Here is a 17994-nt window from a genome sequence, read left to right on the forward strand (position 1 = left end):
GGCAGTTTAAGGGGAGATAATAGTATAATGGTTAAGGTGTTGGCTTGACAGGCTTGATAGTCACTGGACCCGGGTTCAAGTCCCGGTAGGGTATACCCCCGAATTCCTTACAACATACTTCCATGGTTGGTTTCAATTACTCTTCCCTTAACCTGCCCCTAATTGACCCATTTTTAGCTACAACTTCCGAGTCCATTAGAGAGGATCAGCTTGAGCAAAGTGAGGACTAGAATCACTGATCTACAAATAGTAATCCCTGCTAAATAATAGGCTTTGTGCAATTAAGATTTGTACAGCTACGCCTCCCCTGGCTTACCATGCACTCGCACACAACCACACATTGATTGATTGATTTGGATTTTCTACCTGCAGCAAACCAAGTGGATAATGCTGGAAATACCAGTCAATCATTTTTTTTTTTAACAACCAAAACGACTGGCCCTCTGTATACTGTATGTGGCGCAGCGGTCTAAGGCACTGCATCTCAGTGCAAGAGGTGTCACTACAGTCCCTGGTTCGAATCCAGGCTGTATCACATCCGGCCGTGATTGGGAGTCCCACAGGGCGGCGCACAATTGACCTAGTGTTGTCCGGGTTTGGCCGGGGTAGGCCTCCATTGTAAATAAGAATTTGTTCTTAACTGACTTGCCTAGTTAAGGTTACATTTTTTTTTTTACTAATAACCCCAATTCTCTTCCCTGAGTAGATTGGGCAAGGGGGGAGGGCGGAGCTTCCTGCCATCAATGGTCCGACAGACTCAGACCGTGGACCCATCCTCCCTGTGCCAATGGGCATCAGACCTGTCCTAAGCCGCTATCGCATAGAGGTGAGACAACACTCTATGACTAGGGTACAGCACTCCGAGAGGGCACTAAAACTACAAATTGGGGGATGGTATTCCAAACTCGAGGACAAAGAGAAGGTACCCCAAAACTAGAAACTTAAAGGAGGAGGAACTCCCTCATTACTGTGAGTCCAAGAAGCGGAGATCCTGTAAGGGAAACTAAAGGGAAACCCCAAAACAAGTTATTCTTAAGTGTGTTAGATGTGGAACCCCCAAATAATTTGTAGATCTGGGGGGTGCTGTTCAAATGGTCTGATCCAGTGTGATGGGTTGTGGTCCAGGTTCTGTTCTGGGGCCTGCGGGACCTGAAGAGGGTGAATTTGGCACAGGTGGACAGACCCAGGGTGGACATAGAGTGTGCAGGGAGAGGAGTCCAGTCTGCACCTATCGTGAACTTCAAAAAGAACCCCAACTTCAGCACACTGGTCAAGTGGTTCGAGGTGGTGAGTAGAACCTGGTCAAATCTCGATGGCCTTTCAGACAATGAAAGACAACAGATACTGTACTGTACATATAAAATAGATTCCAGATGTTTAAACCTTAGATCAGGGCAACTTCATACAACTTAGTCCTAACTCGAAATGTGACCCCCTGACCTTTGCTCACATGGTACCATCAGGACCTGCCAGAGAACGAGCTGCTCCACCCTCCTCTTAACATCCGGGTTGTGGACTGCAGGGCGTTTGGCCGATACACCCTGGTGGGTTCCCACGCCGTCACCAGCCTACGACGCTTCATCTACAGCCCCCCAGACAAGACGCAAAACAACTGGGCCAGCACAGGTAGGCCTACTCACACTATGCAAGACGCTTTTCTAGTACTTTCTATTCCTATTACAATATTTTACATTTTTTGTATTGTTCAGGGGAATCCAATACCATGTATTCATACTATTTGAGTATATACTGGACATTTGGTGATATACTGTATATTCTCTGAGTCTAATCTTCCATATTCTTTTCAACAGTTTCTGATTTCCTCTCCGACCTGTGTGAATATGAATGTGTTTCCTACTGCTTTACTTATTTTGAAGCTTTCTGCGCTTGCCTTTTCCCACTCCTGCTCTCCTGCCTCTCTCTCTCTCTCTCTCTCTCTCTCTCTCTCTCTCTCTCTCTCTCTCTCTCTCTCTCTCTCTCTCTCTCTATCTCTCTCCTCCTGTCCTATTCCTTCTCGGTCACAACCCTGACCCCCCCACCTCCAGCTAGACTGATGAATGGCTACATGGTCCTGACCAATGGGGGGTCCCAATCTCGCCCCTCCTCCCCTTACTCCCGCACCCTGCCCCGCACCCTCTCTCACCCCACAGGTGATGTCATAGTCAACATGGATGCCAACCCCTCAGTCAGGAAAATGGACACGGTGGTCAAGTTAGATGCTGTAAGCTTTGGCACGCATGTCTCAGATTTTTATATCTTTTGATTTATGAAAAGGACAGAAGTAGAGATGCACTCAAGGACTGAAATTGAGGTTCATGGCTTTACCTCTGGTGCTGTGTGTGGTGTAAAATGAAGATTGTTTTTGTTTATATTGATATATTTTGTGTTTCATTTGTGTGTAATTTGGTGCTGTTTTGTGTGGCCCTCTCCCTGTAGTCGTCTGATGCAGTTATTAAAGTTGATGTGGTAAGTGGCATGGATCTGTCCCTCCTCATTTGAAAGAGCTTCAGAATGTGGACAGACATCAATTGCCACTTGTAACATTTATTTACTATGCCAGGTAGCACTTTTGTTTGTTTGTTCAGACGCTCTCTCGTATCTGTAGAATGAGGAGGCGAAAGAAGAGAAGAAAAAGAAAAAGAAGAAAAAGAAGGGAGAGGTGGAGGAGGATGATGAGACCGACGAGAGAATGCTGGACTGGTGGTCCAAATATTTTGCTTCCATAGAGACACTGATGGAGGTGAGACATCTATTATATTGCTTTTTGTTCTGTCTAGTAGGAATATGGTTATATTCTGTAAATAGTGTTTGAGTAGTTCCAATTCGACTACTAGAGTGTTCTAGAATAAAGTCAGTTCTATGTGTGTGTTGTGGGAATAATCCTGATGTTTTCCCAGATCCTCAGGGCCCAGGAGGCAGCTCTGGCTGAGGCCGAGGAGAGGGAGGAGCAGGAGATAGCAGCAGAGGGAGCAGGTACACACTGCTGGTGCTGAGCACCAAATGGTCTCTCAGGAATGACAGGATTCTGTGCAAGCTCTAAGTAGTGGATAAGAATGGGAGTAGTGGATGGTTGTGATGTATGCTTTTATTAGATGGATGCTATAGGATCAGAGTGTCTTTCTCTGCCTGCTTGCGGACTGGTGGAGAGGGCACCAGTTGAGTTGATCATGTGAAGGCATTGTATTCATTGCACACCCTCATCACTCGCCTCCTTCATCCCTAGGATCCCCCACCCGATTACCCACCACCCATCCCCACCTAAAATAGAAGGAAAGCATGACATCATAGCAATAGACCCATCACACCAGCATGATCAACCCTGACTGCCTTGCACTACCATGAAAGTTGGCTGATAAAGAAATGTAACCTATTGCTTTTAAAGCTTTTCTACTGTATTAAATCCCTTTCTTCCTTAATCTATTGATTTAACCATGAAGGATTCCATATCAAACAAATCATGTATATAAATCTATACATCTACTAGCATGAAGCATGAACTCAATTTTAAATCAAAATTGTAAAACACATAAATGATTAATGTCTTGTTTACCGAGTTCCTGTTAAGATATTCTCCCAGAATTTGAAAAAAGGATGAGGTGGCTCTTGTGATAACAAATATGTTCCATTTGAAATGACTGATGGCGTGGATATCAGTTGCCATGGCAATGGATGGCCAGAGGGGTCAGATGTTAACTTTCATGCTGATTGATATCTGGAGTGCTGTAACGTGTCCATCCCTTCGCTCCACTCCACTCCCCTGCACCCTGCCTCCTCCACTCCCCCTCCTCCACTCCTTTCCTTCGCTCCACCCTCAGATATCAAACCTGATGACCTCCCTGTAAAAGGCTCCAAGGGGAAGGAGAAGAGCCGAGACAAGAGCAGGAATAAGGACAAGAAGAAGAGTCACCATGCAGGAGAGGGGACAGAAAAACGCCCCAGCAGACCCAAAGTGAACGAGCTGCTGGTCAGTAGGCCTTAGAGATTCCACTGTGTGTGTGTGTGTGTGTGTGTGTGTGTGTGTGTGTGTGTGTGTGTGTGTGTGTGTGTGTGTGTGTGTGTGTGTGTGTGTGTGTGTGTGTGTGTGTGTGTGTGTGTGGGTGGATGTGTTTAACTATACTTGTGGGTCCACGAGTAGTAAACTAATAAAAAGTTGACCAACTGGGGACATTTTGTTAGTCCCCACAAGGTTAAGTGCTATTTCCAGGGGGTTTAGGGTTAGAATTAGTGTTAGGATTAGAATTAGGTTTAGGGTTAGGAGCTAGGGTTATTTTCAGGGTTAGGATCTAGGGTTAGGTTTTTGGGTTAAGGTTAGGGTTAAGTTTAGGGTAAAGTTAGGGGTTAGGGAAAATAGGATTTTGAATGGGACTGAATTGTGTGTCCCCACAATGTCAGTTATAAAACTGTGTGTGTGTGTGTGTGTGTGTGTGTGTGTGTGTGTGTGTGTGTGTGTGTGTGTGTGTGTGTGTGTGTGTGTGTGTGTGTGTGTGTGTGTGTGTACTTTCCAGGTGTACAACAAGGAGTTGGAGGCAGAGTATGATAACTTTGAGGACTGGCTCCATACCTTCAACCTGTACAGAGGGAAGGCAGGGGATGACGATGAAGCAGCCCTGGATGACGACAGGATCGTGGGCAGATTCAAGGGCTCCATGTGCATGTACAAGCTGCCTCTGTCTGAGGAGTTCACCCGGGAGGCGGGCTTCGACCCTAACATGGGCATGTTCCAGAGCATTCCACACAATGACCCAATCAATGTGCTGGTGCGGGTCTTCGTAGTCAGGGTGAGTAACAGCCTAGACTCTAACCCCTGACCATAAACAAAATCTTTCTCAGTTTGTTGCTCTACAGCGTAGCGACCTAGTCATGTATTCTCAGTCAACTTTTTAGGGGGTAAAATAAGGGTTCAAAAGATTTTATGAAGAAATGAATGAATGAAAACAAGAACGATACCACATTCTTCAACTTTCTGTTCCAGGCCACAGACCTCCATCCTGCTGATGTCAATGGGAAAGCGGACCCCTACGTCGTCATCAAACTGGGCAAGTCAGAGCTGAAGGATAAAGAGAACTATATCTCCAAACAGCTCAACCCTGTCTTTGGCAAGTGAGTGTGGATGGATGCACTGACTGCAATTTGCTTCTGATTCAGCTATTGTACTGAAGCATTACTTGACTCTTGTAACTGGCATAGATGCATTGGCAACGCCATCTATGAATAGCTTACCATTTCCTATTTGCATTTTAGTCATTTAGCAGACGCTGTTATCCAGAGCCTTTTTAAACACACCTTTGGTGACAGAACCCTTTCTACATACAGTTTTATCCAAGCAATATCAAAGCTCTTTTGGAAAATGCTGATGTGGAGTGGCCCCTCTCGCTATTGAACCTGCTCGATACACAAAGACTCCCTTAGGTAAACGTGTTCGTACATTTTATGACAATGGTTCCATTGAACAGAAGCTCATGCCTTGCTTTAGTGTGGGATATACAATTGCATTTAGGTATGATATTTTTCTTCCGCTGTCCAGACCAAATGAGAATGTTAACGGTCTAGATGAAAATGATAAATGACGTGACATTTTATCAGCTAACAATACTGTAAATGCCTGCGCCAAAGCCTGCCACCTTATCTTCCAATGGAGACATTTGTTTGTAAGTGCCTAATTGTCCTTTTATCTACTGTGCTTTGTTTTTGTTTATGCATACATGTATATAGATCAGGGGATGGAACCAAAATCATTTTCCAAACTTTCCATCCCGAACAGAATCCCTTTTTTTTTCTCGTTCCATTCCAGTGTTCTGACCAGTTTGAACCCCCAAAAAAGTAACAGTTCATATGGTTCGTTTTCTGTTGTTTTACCAGTGAAATCAACATAGGTTTTAGATAATAACTCATTTATTTATTTAACCCATTAGCACGGATAGAGAATCTTGCTACAGTACGGAATGCGTCAGCTAGTTGTTTACATGTTTGATTGGTCAGATAAGTGCAGCCGTGAGATGCGACTGAAATTTCACGATGGGAAGAGGACAGAGCGAGAGAGAGGGGTGGATATTGGATGGGGCTTGGAATGTGTTTAGGCTATTATTAGCGTTATAACATCACCAAATTACAGAATGATATACTACACATCAGGAATATTTTGGGAACAAAAAATAGCATTATTAACCGGTTCTCAAGATTTAAAAATAACCGCTCTGTTCCAGAAAACTAGAGATCCCTTTCGTTCCCGGTTCTGTTTCCCTTCATCAAAATTTTTTTATTTTTTGGTCTGCAGTTCTGTTCCCTGGGCCCCTGGTATAGATGATGCTATGTATTATAGATGACGACTGTCCCATGTTTGACTATGATTGTTTTTAGTGTCTCAACTCAATTTGAGTGGTCCATGATGTGGTTTTGTAAATAATTCGTATTTTGTATTAGTGTATCATTGTGAAGTGACAGTTAAATATTTCTTTCTAAACTCTACAATATCAGAATCTTATCTCAAATGTCATCCCTACTCTCTTCATCTCATCCTTTTTGGTCTATCCCTTCCCCTCCATCCCTTCCTCTCTTTGCCTCCCTCCCTCAAATCCTTCTCAGGGCGTTTGACATGGAGGCTACGTTCCCCATGGAGTCCATGTTGACCGTGTCAGTGTACGACTGGGATCTGGTGGGCACTGATGACCTCATCGGGGAGACCAAGATCGACCTGGAGAACCGCTACTACAGCAAACACAGAGCTACCTGTGGCATCGCTAACAACTACTCTGTGTGAGTTCCTGTCTGTCTATCTGTTAGTTTGTTCCTCTGTCTGTCTGTCTCCAAATGTTCAACAACAACAAAAAAGCAAGTAAATATCGATAACAGTCTGGTGGTGTTTGTTCCTGGTAGGCATGGTTACAACATGTGGCGTGACCCCATGAAGCCAAGCCAGATCCTGGCCAAGCTCTGTAAGGAGGGCAAGCTGGACGGACCCCACTACGGCCCCGGGGGAAGGGTCAAGGTCGCCAACCGTATCTTCATGGGTGCAACAGAGATCGAGGATGAGACTGGTATGTTGTTAATATTTAATGCATTTTTGTCACTGAACAGAGCAAGGTTTATTAAGCTTTGATTAATATTTGATGCATTTTTGTCATTGAACAGAGCAAGCTTTATTAAGCTTGCCTACATTTCCAGAGACCTGGTATTTACCGTGTGTGTGTGTGTGTGCGTGTGTGTGTGTGTGTGTCTGTGTGTGTCTGTGTGTGTGTGTGTACAGGTCTAAAGAAGCAGACAGATGAGCACCTAGCCCTGACGGTGCTGAAGCACTGGGAGGAGATCCCTAGGGTGGGCTGTAAACTCATCCCAGAACACGTCGAGACAAGACCCCTGCTCCATCCTGAGAAACCTGGCATCGAACAGGTCACACCAACTCCTATATCTCAAAAACTATCCACGTTTTATTTTTATATATCGTTATTATAAGGGTTTACCTAGAACTTTTTTCCCCTTTTTTCTCCCCAATTTGTGATATCCAATTGGTAGTTACGATCTTGTCTCATCCCTGCAACTTCCCAACAGATTTAAATGGAATGTAGTGCTTTTGAGTTGATTTAAATGTAATGTAGCGCCTAATAAGGGTGAAATAATCAGACCTGGGTTCAAATTCTATATCAAATATCTCAATTACTTTCACATGCATTTCAAATAAGTATTTAGATATATTTTAGGGAAAAGGAAAAGCAGTTTAAATACACTTGGAAAGCATTCGAAAATACTCAAATACACTTCCTTGAATTTAACCCAGGTATTTGAAAATAGTATTTGAATTAAGTATTTGAAAATACTTTCAAATACAATTTGGTCGACTATTTGGTTTTCAAATAACCATTCAAATACTCATATGTTTTAGACTGTATTGGAAAATACTAGAGGTCGACCGATTAATCGCAATGGCCGATTCATTCGGGCCGATTTCAAGTTTTCATAACAATCGGAAATCGGTATTTTTGGACGCCGATTTGGCCGATTTAAAAAATATATGTTTATTTTTTTAGACCTTTATTTAACTAGGCAAGTCAGTTAAGAACACATTCTTATTTTAAATGACAGCCTAGGAACGGTGGGTTAACTGCCTTGTTCAGGGGCAGAACAACAGATTTTTACCTTGTCAGCTCAGGGATTCAATCTTGCAACCTTACGGTAAACTAGTCCAATGCTCTAACCACCTGCTTTACATTGCACTCCACGAGGAGCCTGCCTGTTACGCGAATGCAGTAAGAAGCCAAGGTAAGTTGCTAGCTAGCATTAAACTTATAAAAAATAATAAATCAATCATAATCACTAGTTAACTACACATGGTTGATCATATTACTAGTTTATCTAGCCTGGCCTGCGTTGCATATAATCGCTTAGGTACACGTTGCACCAACCATAAACATCAATGTCTTTCTTAAAATCAATACACAAGTATATATTTTTAAACCTGCATATTTAGTTCATATTACCTGCTAACATTAATTTATTTTAACTAGGGAAAATGTGTCACTTCTCTTGCAAACAGAGTCAGGGTATATGCAGCAGTTTGGGCTGTTTGGCTCGTTGCGAACTGTGAAGAATATTTCTTCCTAACAAAGACAGCCGACTTCGTCAAACGGGGAATGATATCACAAAAGCGCATTTGCGAAAAAAGCACAATCTTTGCACGACTGTACCTAACCATAAACATCAATGCCTTTCTTAAAATCAATACACAGAAGTATATATTTTTAAACCTGCATATTTAGCTAAAAGAAATCCAGGTTAGCAGGCAATATTAACCAGGTGAAATTGTGTCATTTTGCGTTCATTGCACGCAGAGTCAGGGTATATGCAACAGTTTGGGCCGCCTGGCTCGTTGCGAACTAATTTGCCAGAATTTTACGTAATTATGACATAACATTGAAGGTTGTGCAATGTAACAGGAATATTTAGACTTAGGGATGCCACCCATTAGATAAAATACGGAACGGTTCCGTATTTCACTGAAAATAAAAACGTTTTGTTTTTGAGATGATAGTTTCCGGATACGACTATATTAATGACCAAAGGCTCGTATTTCTTTGTGTTATTATGTTATAATTAAGTCTATGATTTGATTGAGCAGTCTGACTGAGCGGTGGTAGGCAGCAGCAGGCTCGTAAGCATTCATTCAAACAGCACTTTTGTGCGTTTTGCCAGCAGCTCTTCGCTGTGCTTCAAGCATTGCGCTGTTTATGACTTCAAGCCTATCAACTCCCAAGATTAGGCTGGTGTAACCGATGTGAAATGGCTAGCTAGTTAGCGGGTGCACGCTAATAGCGTTTCAAACATCACTCGCTCTGAGACTTGGAGTAGTTGTTCCCCTTGCTCTGCATGGGTAAAGCTGCTTCGAGGGTGGCTGTTGTCGATGTGTTCCTGGTTCGAGCCCAGGTAGGAGCGAGGAGAGGGACGGAAGCTATACTGTTACACTGGCAATACTAAAGTGCCTATAAGAACATCCAATAGTCAAAGGTATATAAAATACATATCGTATAGAGAGAAATAGTCCTATAATTCCTATAATAACTACAACCTAAATCTTCTTACCTGGGAATATTGAAGACTCATGTTAAAAGGACCCACCAGCTTTCATATGTTCTCATGTTCTGAGCAATTGCACTTTTACTTTCTTCTCCAACACTTTGTTTTTGCATTATATTAAACCAAATTGAACATGTTTCATTATTTATTTTAGGCTAAATAGATTTTATTGATGTATTATATTAAGTTAAAATAAGTGTTCATTCAGTATTGTTGTAATTGTCATTATTACAAATAAACCCCCAAAAATCGGCCGATTAATTGGTATCGACCTTTTTTGGTCACCCAATAATCGGTATCGGTATCGGCGTTGAAAAACCATAATCGGTCGACCTCTAGAAAATACATAGAAAAAAATATTTGAAATACCTGATACTCAAATACATATGTATTTGAACCCAGGTCTGTAAATAATTAAGAGTAGTGGATAATGAATCCTTAATAAGCGGTTATAACCTTTTGTGACCTCTGTTAAACTCCACAGGGGCGGATTGAGATGTGGGTAGACATGTTCCCCATGGACATGCCAGCACCTGGACCCGCCATCGACATATCACCACGGAAACCAAAGAAGTAGGTCCTGTCTGGGGCTAGCGCAAGTGTTCAGTCAGTGTAGATACAGTGTATACCAGAGGTGGGACCAAGGCATTGTTTTACAACTCACAAGTAAGTCTCAAGTCTTAACACTCAAGTCCCAAGTCAAGTCCCAAATCAAGACAGGCAAGTCCGAGTCAAGTCTCAAGTCCTAAACTTTGAGTTTCGAGTCCTAAACAAGTCATAATGTGCTCTTCACCATATGTAATACCATTTCATATTTTTAACAAGAGTAATAGTTAGTATATTACATTCACGCAAATCATGAATGCTTTTAAAAATATCTATATATTTATTACTTTCCAAATAAACGTTATATTTCCATGGAAATACATGGGTAGCCATGAGAAAGACCCCCCAGCCCCCCCTTCCCCCAATAGTGATCGACTATCGAGGATCACTATGGGGCGCAATTGGGCGATGTAGGCTTGTACACAATTGCCCGACCTTAACACACACACACACACACACACACACACACACACTCCCTCTGTGTGGTTACAGTAGGCTAACACATGTCAATGGTTTTAGGAACAGCAGTAACATCAGGCAGGATTTAGGCTGCCAACTGCCTAGCTAGTTGTTGCTCAATCTTGGGTGCAATGAAGACGTTCGCGCACTGACTGACTGTGTGGAGGCTCATTGATTTAACGTTACGTTAGCCTACATGATACACTAGTAAAGTAATAAGATATATAGCTGTCGGCTATATTAGCCATGACTTACTGTTCTATGTGCAGCTTCAAATGTCGAACAAAGTTGGAAATTGTTGCGCCTCTGTCTTTAATTTTCTTCCTACATGTTTTGCAAGTTGCAATCCGTTTTTTGTTGATACAGCGTCGTTTATATCCGAAAATAATAATTTGGGGTATCATCTTTCCAAGGGCTTCATCTGAATTCATCCGCCGACGTTCCTCTGCACTGCCACGCACAACTTTTTCTCAGCTGGCACAATTTGATTGGCTGCTGTCCGATTCAAACTGTAATCCGTTAAATGAAGAGTTGATGCACTGCACACTTTTTTTAATAGCATCATTTTTAATATTTGGGCTTGGGGAGGGTATCAAGTCAGGTCGAGTCATAAGGCTCAAGTCCAAGTCAAGTCACGAGTCATTGGTGTTAAAGTCAAAGTCTGGTCATCATATTTGTGACTCGAGTCTGACTCGAGTCCAATTCATGTGACTCGAGTCCACACCTCTGGTGTATACTATACATCACGGATAGATCATGTGACAACTTTTACATAGGAACTCCTTTCTGAAAGGTTGACTGAAGTATTGCATCTTATTTATGGTCCAATATGAAGCGCTGTATATATAAGTCTTAAATCATATGGACTTGTAGTTTTCCTACTAATTGCGATTCCAGGTTGTCTGTGGTAAGTGTTGTATGTCCTTAGAGTGGGTTGGTCATCTAGCGTTAGCCCTGGGACATGGCTGTAGAGTCCACACAGCCATGTTCCAAGGCTAACTTAGCACCAGACAACAGCAGTCCAACTGTGTGTGTTCCTCCCTCCCTCCTCGCCAGATATGAGCTCAGGGTGGTTATATGGAATACAGACGAAGTAATACTCGAGGACGATGATTACTTCACTGGGGAAAAGTCCAGTGACATATTTGTCAGGGGGTAGGTACCACAGAGGGCCGTGGCGCTAAGCCCTGATCACCCCGTGGGTGTGACAAAGTGGCGTGCTGCGTTTTTTGGCGTTAATCATTTTTTTGTTTTTTTTGTTTTTTTTTGTTTCCACGTTTTCCGTGTGTTGGGTGTTTGTTTGTCGTGTCTCGTTTGTTGTCCTCTCTCTCTCTCCTGTGTGTTGATGCTGTGCTGTTCTCTAGCTTTGAGCTGCGTGTTATTATTTGGAACACTGATGACGTAGTTCTAGAGGACGATGCTTTCATGACAGGAGAGAAGATGTCTGACATCTATGTCAAGGGGTAAAACACATATCATTCCATCGCATGGCTCGTACAAACCCCTCGCCCTCCCTTACCCGCCCCTTCCTCAGCTAAACAACCAGAACTCTGCTCCCCTGCTCAAGTTCCACCCCTCTCCCTCAGCCCTCCTATGAGCACGCAGTAAACCACCATGCCTTCACGCCTACAGACAGAGGAAGCCAATCAGTGCCATACCACTAAAACAGCCTAAAGTGTGAGTGTCATCAAAGACATCACACAAATGATACTAGGGCCAGGCCATTTACTAATCTAAAATTGACTGGTTTGCAATATGTTCTGTGGATGACACACGTATTGATTTAGAATTTTTCTTTCAGTAGTTCTCATACACATAATATTGGATATAAGCCAGGATAAGTCCATGACAGCCAATTTCTAATCATCCTTACTATAATTTGTTTAACTGGTATGGTCCTGCATTCCTACAGCACATTCCTACATTGTCTTGGGCAGGGGTTAAACTAATGCATTAGTCAAGAATGTTTGCATGGGAAATGTCCTTATTGTTGTTTGCAATTTTATTGTAATATGATGCTTGTTATTAATGATGTTAATAGTATATCAATACTAATGGACATTGTTTTTGGCCTCCCCTCCTGCTTCTCCAATGTGTCCACCTTCAGGGTTTCAATTCAGTCCATACATCATTTTTGTATTCCAATTGAAGAATTTGAAACTGTTAACAATTTTGAAAGATACTTTTTTTTCTTATTGAAATTAGAATTTTGCTTTCCTTTCTGAATTGAAAATGAATGGAACCCTACCCTTTTTACCAACCACTGCCCGCTTGACGCCACTGCAACAAAACAACTCGCATACAGTACTATACTGAGCCTTCGTCGAGACACATTTTGCATTGTATGACACTTCTGCTTATGTTAATCTCGTCGTATCTGCATCTTCCCTCCAATGAAGGAAAGCACTGTCATAAAGGCTTTTGAAATCATTTATTTGACTCTCTTTTTTTGGGAAAGCTTTGTGTGTGCATGGCAATAGAAATCATGTGACCCTCCAACACCAAATCAGGTCATTTGTATTTAAATACACAGCTCAAACCGTATTCTTATTCGGTCGTTATCAGATGGTACACTTCATATAGAATTTACCCAGGTCCACACAACATCACCATTATTTCATAGCCATATTTCAATTTGTTTGAATTAATAATCTCATAAGTGTCTCATTACTGACTGTTTTTTTATTGGAGGGTCACATCATACGTGTGTTTTGCTTTTGAAATACTAACTTCCCTTTTTTTGTATTAAATGGACCAGACCTGTAATGCATAAAACACATACTGCCATACTATAAATGATCCATAACAATCTCAAATCACATTCACTGATGTAAGATGGTGATCTGATCTTCACTGCGTCTGCCTAACCTCCACAGACAACCTTCACACAGAGCGTGATGAGTGAAGCTAGCTGATATGCAAAAATAACTTAATAATAACACGGTCCTTACACCCAATTTACAACATTATTACCCTGACCTCTAACCTTTGACCCCTGTGATATTTAACCCTTTATCCCAGGTGGCTGAAAGGGCAGCAGGAGGACAAACAGGACACAGACGTCCACTACCACTCTCTGACAGGCGAGGGGAATTTCAACTGGCGCTTCGTGTTCCCCTTTGACTACCTGATAGCCGAGGAGAAGATTGTCATCTCTAAGAAGGAGTCCATGTTCTCCTGGGATGAGACAGAGTACAAGATCCCTGCACGCCTTACTCTGCAGGTCTGGGACGCTGACCACTTCTCCGCTGATGACTTCCTAGGTAGGCCTACACTGCTAGGGCTCTCTGGAATGCTACATATTCTATTTTCTGAAATGTTCTGTATGTTCTCGGCCACTTCTTCTATAGCTCCTTTATCTCATCCCTCAACCTCTTTCATCTCTTGTCCTCTTTCTCTCCAGGTTCTCGCTGTATCTCAGTCTGTCTTTACCTCTCCATCTTTGTACAGGCGTAGGATCTTAATTTTAACCCTATTGCAGGAGAAATGTTTCACTTGTCATGTATTTGAGGTTTAATAAGACTTTCTAAAGTTTGTAATTTCCACTTTGATATGTCAGACTTGATTTTCCCATACGAAAAATGTATCAACCCCTACAAAAATGTCAATTATAATTCAACATAATAATTCACATTTCCTGTTGCTGCAGGGTTATTTTCCTGCTGTAGGAAACTGGCTTAAATTAGGATCCGACATCTGTATCTCCTCAGATATTTCCTCAGTTATTCACTAATGCCCTGTGTTGTCTCTCCTGACAGGTGCGATCGAGCTGGACCTGAACAGGTTTCCCCGCGGGGCGAAGACAGCCAAGCAGTGTTCCATAGGCATGGTCCAGAATGAGGCTGAGCTGACATGCATTTCCATCTTCAAACAGAAGAGAGTCAAGGGCTGGTGGCCATTCGTGGCCCGCGATGAAAACGATGAGATGGAACTCACGGTGAGAGAGAGAGAGAGACTAATCTTCGAAACCCAGAATAAAAATGTCACATAATTATTTAGGTTCAGGGTAGAGATGTTGAGAGAAAGATACTAGCGAAGTCTCCACCCCCCCTAACTGGAAACTCTCAGCTGTCCAAATAACCAGTGACTAAAAACCTGGGCACCGGAACTACTGTTGCCAGCCAGTCGTTGCATCCCAGAACCTTCTGACAGACGTTACGATACCATTTATTTAACGTAGTCTGTCCACTAGAGGTTACACATACATAGACACGAACGCATACGCACACACGCACGGCACACACGCACGTTGGAGTATTGGATTGATTGTGTCGTCTTCTCAGGGTAAAGTGGAGGCGGAGCTTCATCTGATGTCGGCAGAGGAAGCGGAGAAAAGTCCTGTTGGTCTGGGACGCAATGAGCCTGACCCTCTGGAGAAACCAAAGTAAGATATTTACAGTTACAGTATACACACACACACACACACACACACACACACACACACACACACACACACACACACACACACACACAGTGGCAGTTCTAGACCATTTCAACTGGGGGGCCAGGCTGGGGCCAGTTGTACTGTTAGAGGGGCCAGTTACATTAGACATTATTGTTGTCATATCGTTTTTTTCACTGCATTGCAGGCATTAGCAGGCAAAAGACCATGTTCATAATCATCATCGTTGCCACTGTCTAATAATAACGGATGTAAAAAAAGAACGATAGCAAAAATGTGTTATGTAAAAATTATTTCATACTCCACATTTAGGGGGGCCACAAGGGGGTCCAAAATTGTTGTCACAGGGGCACTGCCCCCCCTGCCATCCCCCCCCCCCCCAGAACCGCTAGTGCACACACATACAGACAAAATGAACACAATCACAAAAAAAAATATATTAAACGTGAAGGTGGGAAAGACTTTCCTATATTCTTCCACTTCCTTCAGGAGTCCTATTCACACGACGCAGCAAAAAACAGTGCAATACAAGGGACCGTATTTCTTTCAAATGTCAATTTATATTCAAATCCTCTCATTGTGCATCTAATAATAATGAAGCTAATAATGGTTTATTCAGAGGATATATGGTGCACACAAGACATACGGCCTATTTTGTCAACAGCACCTCTTTGCGCTGCGAAAATGCCACCCTTACACCTTCACACTATCACTCCGTTCTCTTCCTGTCATTCCTTCACCTGTCTCCCTCTGTTTCTTTTCTTCCTTTGTGTTGCCTCTCTTCCTCCCCTCCAACCTGCATTGTCTTTCCTTCCATATACATCCCCTCCACCCCTCCCGTCCTTTCCTCCCCCTTCTGAAGTCGCCCGGACACCAGTCTCATGTGGTTTGTGAACCCTCTGAAGTCCATCCGTTACTTCATCTGGCACAACTACCGCTGGCTGATCCTCAAGGCCCTGGGCCTGCTGCTGCTGCTGCTCCTGCTCGGCCTCTTCCTCTACTCCTTCCCTGGCTACCTGGTCAAGAAGATGCTGGGGGCCTGAGAGAACGTCGACCCACCAGGGCCACCGGTAGCCCCCTCTCTCTGTCCTATCCTAGCCCCTCCTCTCTTGTCCTCTGTTCCGCATTTTCTGTCAGCTTCTCTTTCTCCTTTTCCCTCTCTCTGTTCTCTCCTCTGTTCCTCCTTTTCACTGATCCCATATTGCTTCTCTCTCTGTCTTTCCCTTCTCACCTCTTCCTCTCTGCTTTCTACCACCTTCCTTTTCTATAACCTCTTTCTTCCATCTCTCAACCGCTCATCTCTTGTCCTCTTTTTTTCCAGGTATGTCTCAATCTTTGTCTTTCCTCAGATATACAAAGATTGTCTCTGGTAGCTTTTGCTGCATCCCTCCCCTTTTTTCTTTGCTCTCGGCATCTTCATATCCCTGTCTCTGTCCCCAATACTGTCCTCTGTCTCTTGTTGCTCAACCTGCCAGTGTCTGGTGTCAATCCTGAGTCTTCCATTGTGCATCACACTGTCATTACACTGGTGGCTTCAGGGAAAATACTTTTTATATGTGGCTACTTTCAAGCGAGCGGTCAAACAAACATCATCTAATTTATATCTGTGTCTCCATCGTCTGAGTCTCCATCATCTGTGCTTCCTGATTGTGCAGTGGTCTTTTGGTTCTGTATAAAATAAAAAGAGCGTTGTTATTTTTAAACAGGGTTGTTTGTGTAGTAGTGTAATGGTGAAATTGTGATCAGTTAGAAATAGTCATACATCATATGGCTTACGAACCACTAACGCTTGCTCTCCTCTTTCCTCTCTTTACCCTGCACTTCGGCCCCCATTATCACTGTTTCCCCACCCCACCCACTACCCTCCCTTTAATCCACTCACCCTTCTGTTCCCCACCTCTACCTCTCCCACAACCGCCCCCATCTACCCCATATCTTTCCCCACTTCCTTCCCTTATACCCTCCATTACACCCATTTAACCCTCAACCCCCATCCCATCCATCCCATGCCCCACTATCTACCCCTCTATCCTCACCCTTCCCCTCTAACCTTACCCCCCCCCCCCCATCCCCCCAGTCGGCCGGACACCACATTCCTGTGGTTCCTGAGCCCGCTGAAGGCTATCCGCTACCTGGTGTGTAACCGCTACAAGTGGCTTATCATCAAGATCGTTGTGGCCCTGCTGCTGCTCATGATGCTGGGGCTCTTCCTCTACAGCATGCCTGGCTACCTGGTCAAGAAGCTGCTGGGGGCCTGAGGGGGCTGATTGGGGCTGCAGGGATGGGTAACAGGGTGGGTTGGGGGTGGGCTGGAGGTGGTCGAGACACAGAGGAGTGGAGGGGGTGGTGGGTGGGTGGGGTTCCATGCACTTCCACTTTCCATTGTTAATACTCACATCCTCAAACAACATCCCCCAGTCTCTCCATCAGTACCCTCCCCCCAAACACACTCGCCTCAGTGCTGCTGAGAGAGGGCGTGTAAGGGAGAGAATATGGGAGGGAAAGGTGGATAGATGGGAAGACAATATGACAGCAGCCCCCCATTCCACTCCCTCCGCATCCCAGCCTTGCCCCTTCTCCACCGCCCCTCTAACCATGGCAGTGCTGCTCAACACACATACTCAATGACTTCCTATCCCTTGGTCTTCTAAAAACTAGGAACAACCATCTACTTTCGACTCCACAGTAGCACAGTGGGCCTAACCGATCAAACGCTTCAGGACGCTAACCAATCAGAAACCTCATCCCTGCACTGACCACTGACTAACCAATCAAACTACTCAACCCTGATCTCATCATCAACAATGCAGCATACCCTGATGTTACATTTCAGAGATGGTTTATTTATTTATCTATGTATGTATTTGTTTATTTATGAATTAAATGATTTGGAAGTTGCCGGAGTCTGGTGTAGCAATCTAAGCTTCCGATTACGATTACTATTTATTATACCTTTATTTAAC

General features: G+C 43.5%; 1 protein-coding gene across 4 annotated transcripts in view; it reads left to right on the forward strand.

The window, feature by feature from the left end:
* The window catches only part of otofa (otoferlin a), a 137203-nt gene extending 119914 nt beyond the window's left edge, over positions 1–17289 (forward strand). For 2 of the 4 annotated variants that reach the window (XM_029733006.1, XM_029733008.1), the window contains 20 exons: positions 707–826; positions 1126–1287; positions 1464–1626; positions 2046–2221; positions 2437–2466; positions 2606–2740; positions 2898–2973; positions 3816–3964; positions 4506–4778; positions 4973–5100; positions 6583–6753; positions 6874–7034; positions 7244–7386; positions 10049–10137; positions 11686–11784; positions 13651–13892; positions 14388–14566; positions 14913–15013; positions 15894–16101; positions 17109–17186. In XM_029733006.1, the coding sequence (XP_029588866.1) occupies positions 707–826; positions 1126–1287; positions 1464–1626; positions 2046–2221; positions 2437–2466; positions 2606–2740; positions 2898–2973; positions 3816–3964; positions 4506–4778; positions 4973–5100; positions 6583–6753; positions 6874–7034; positions 7244–7386; positions 10049–10137; positions 11686–11784; positions 13651–13892; positions 14388–14566; positions 14913–15013; positions 15894–16074 (2778 nt within the window). In that variant the 3' untranslated portion in view covers positions 16075–16101; positions 17109–17186. Of the gene's footprint in view, positions 1–706; positions 827–1125; positions 1288–1463; positions 1627–2045; positions 2222–2436; positions 2467–2605; positions 2741–2897; positions 2974–3815; positions 3965–4505; positions 4779–4972; positions 5101–6582; positions 6754–6873; positions 7035–7243; positions 7387–10048; positions 10138–11685; positions 11785–13650; positions 13893–14387; positions 14567–14912; positions 15014–15893; positions 16102–17108 lie in introns of all 4 variants that reach the window. The other 2 variants (XM_029733007.1, XM_029733009.1) reach the window with 1 other exon arrangement.
* Positions 17290–17994: the final 705 nt, after the last annotated feature.

The sequence above is a fragment of the Salmo trutta genome, chromosome 35, assembly GCF_901001165.1.
Source record: "Salmo trutta chromosome 35, fSalTru1.1, whole genome shotgun sequence".
Classification (NCBI taxonomy): domain Eukaryota; kingdom Metazoa; phylum Chordata; class Actinopteri; order Salmoniformes; family Salmonidae; genus Salmo; species Salmo trutta.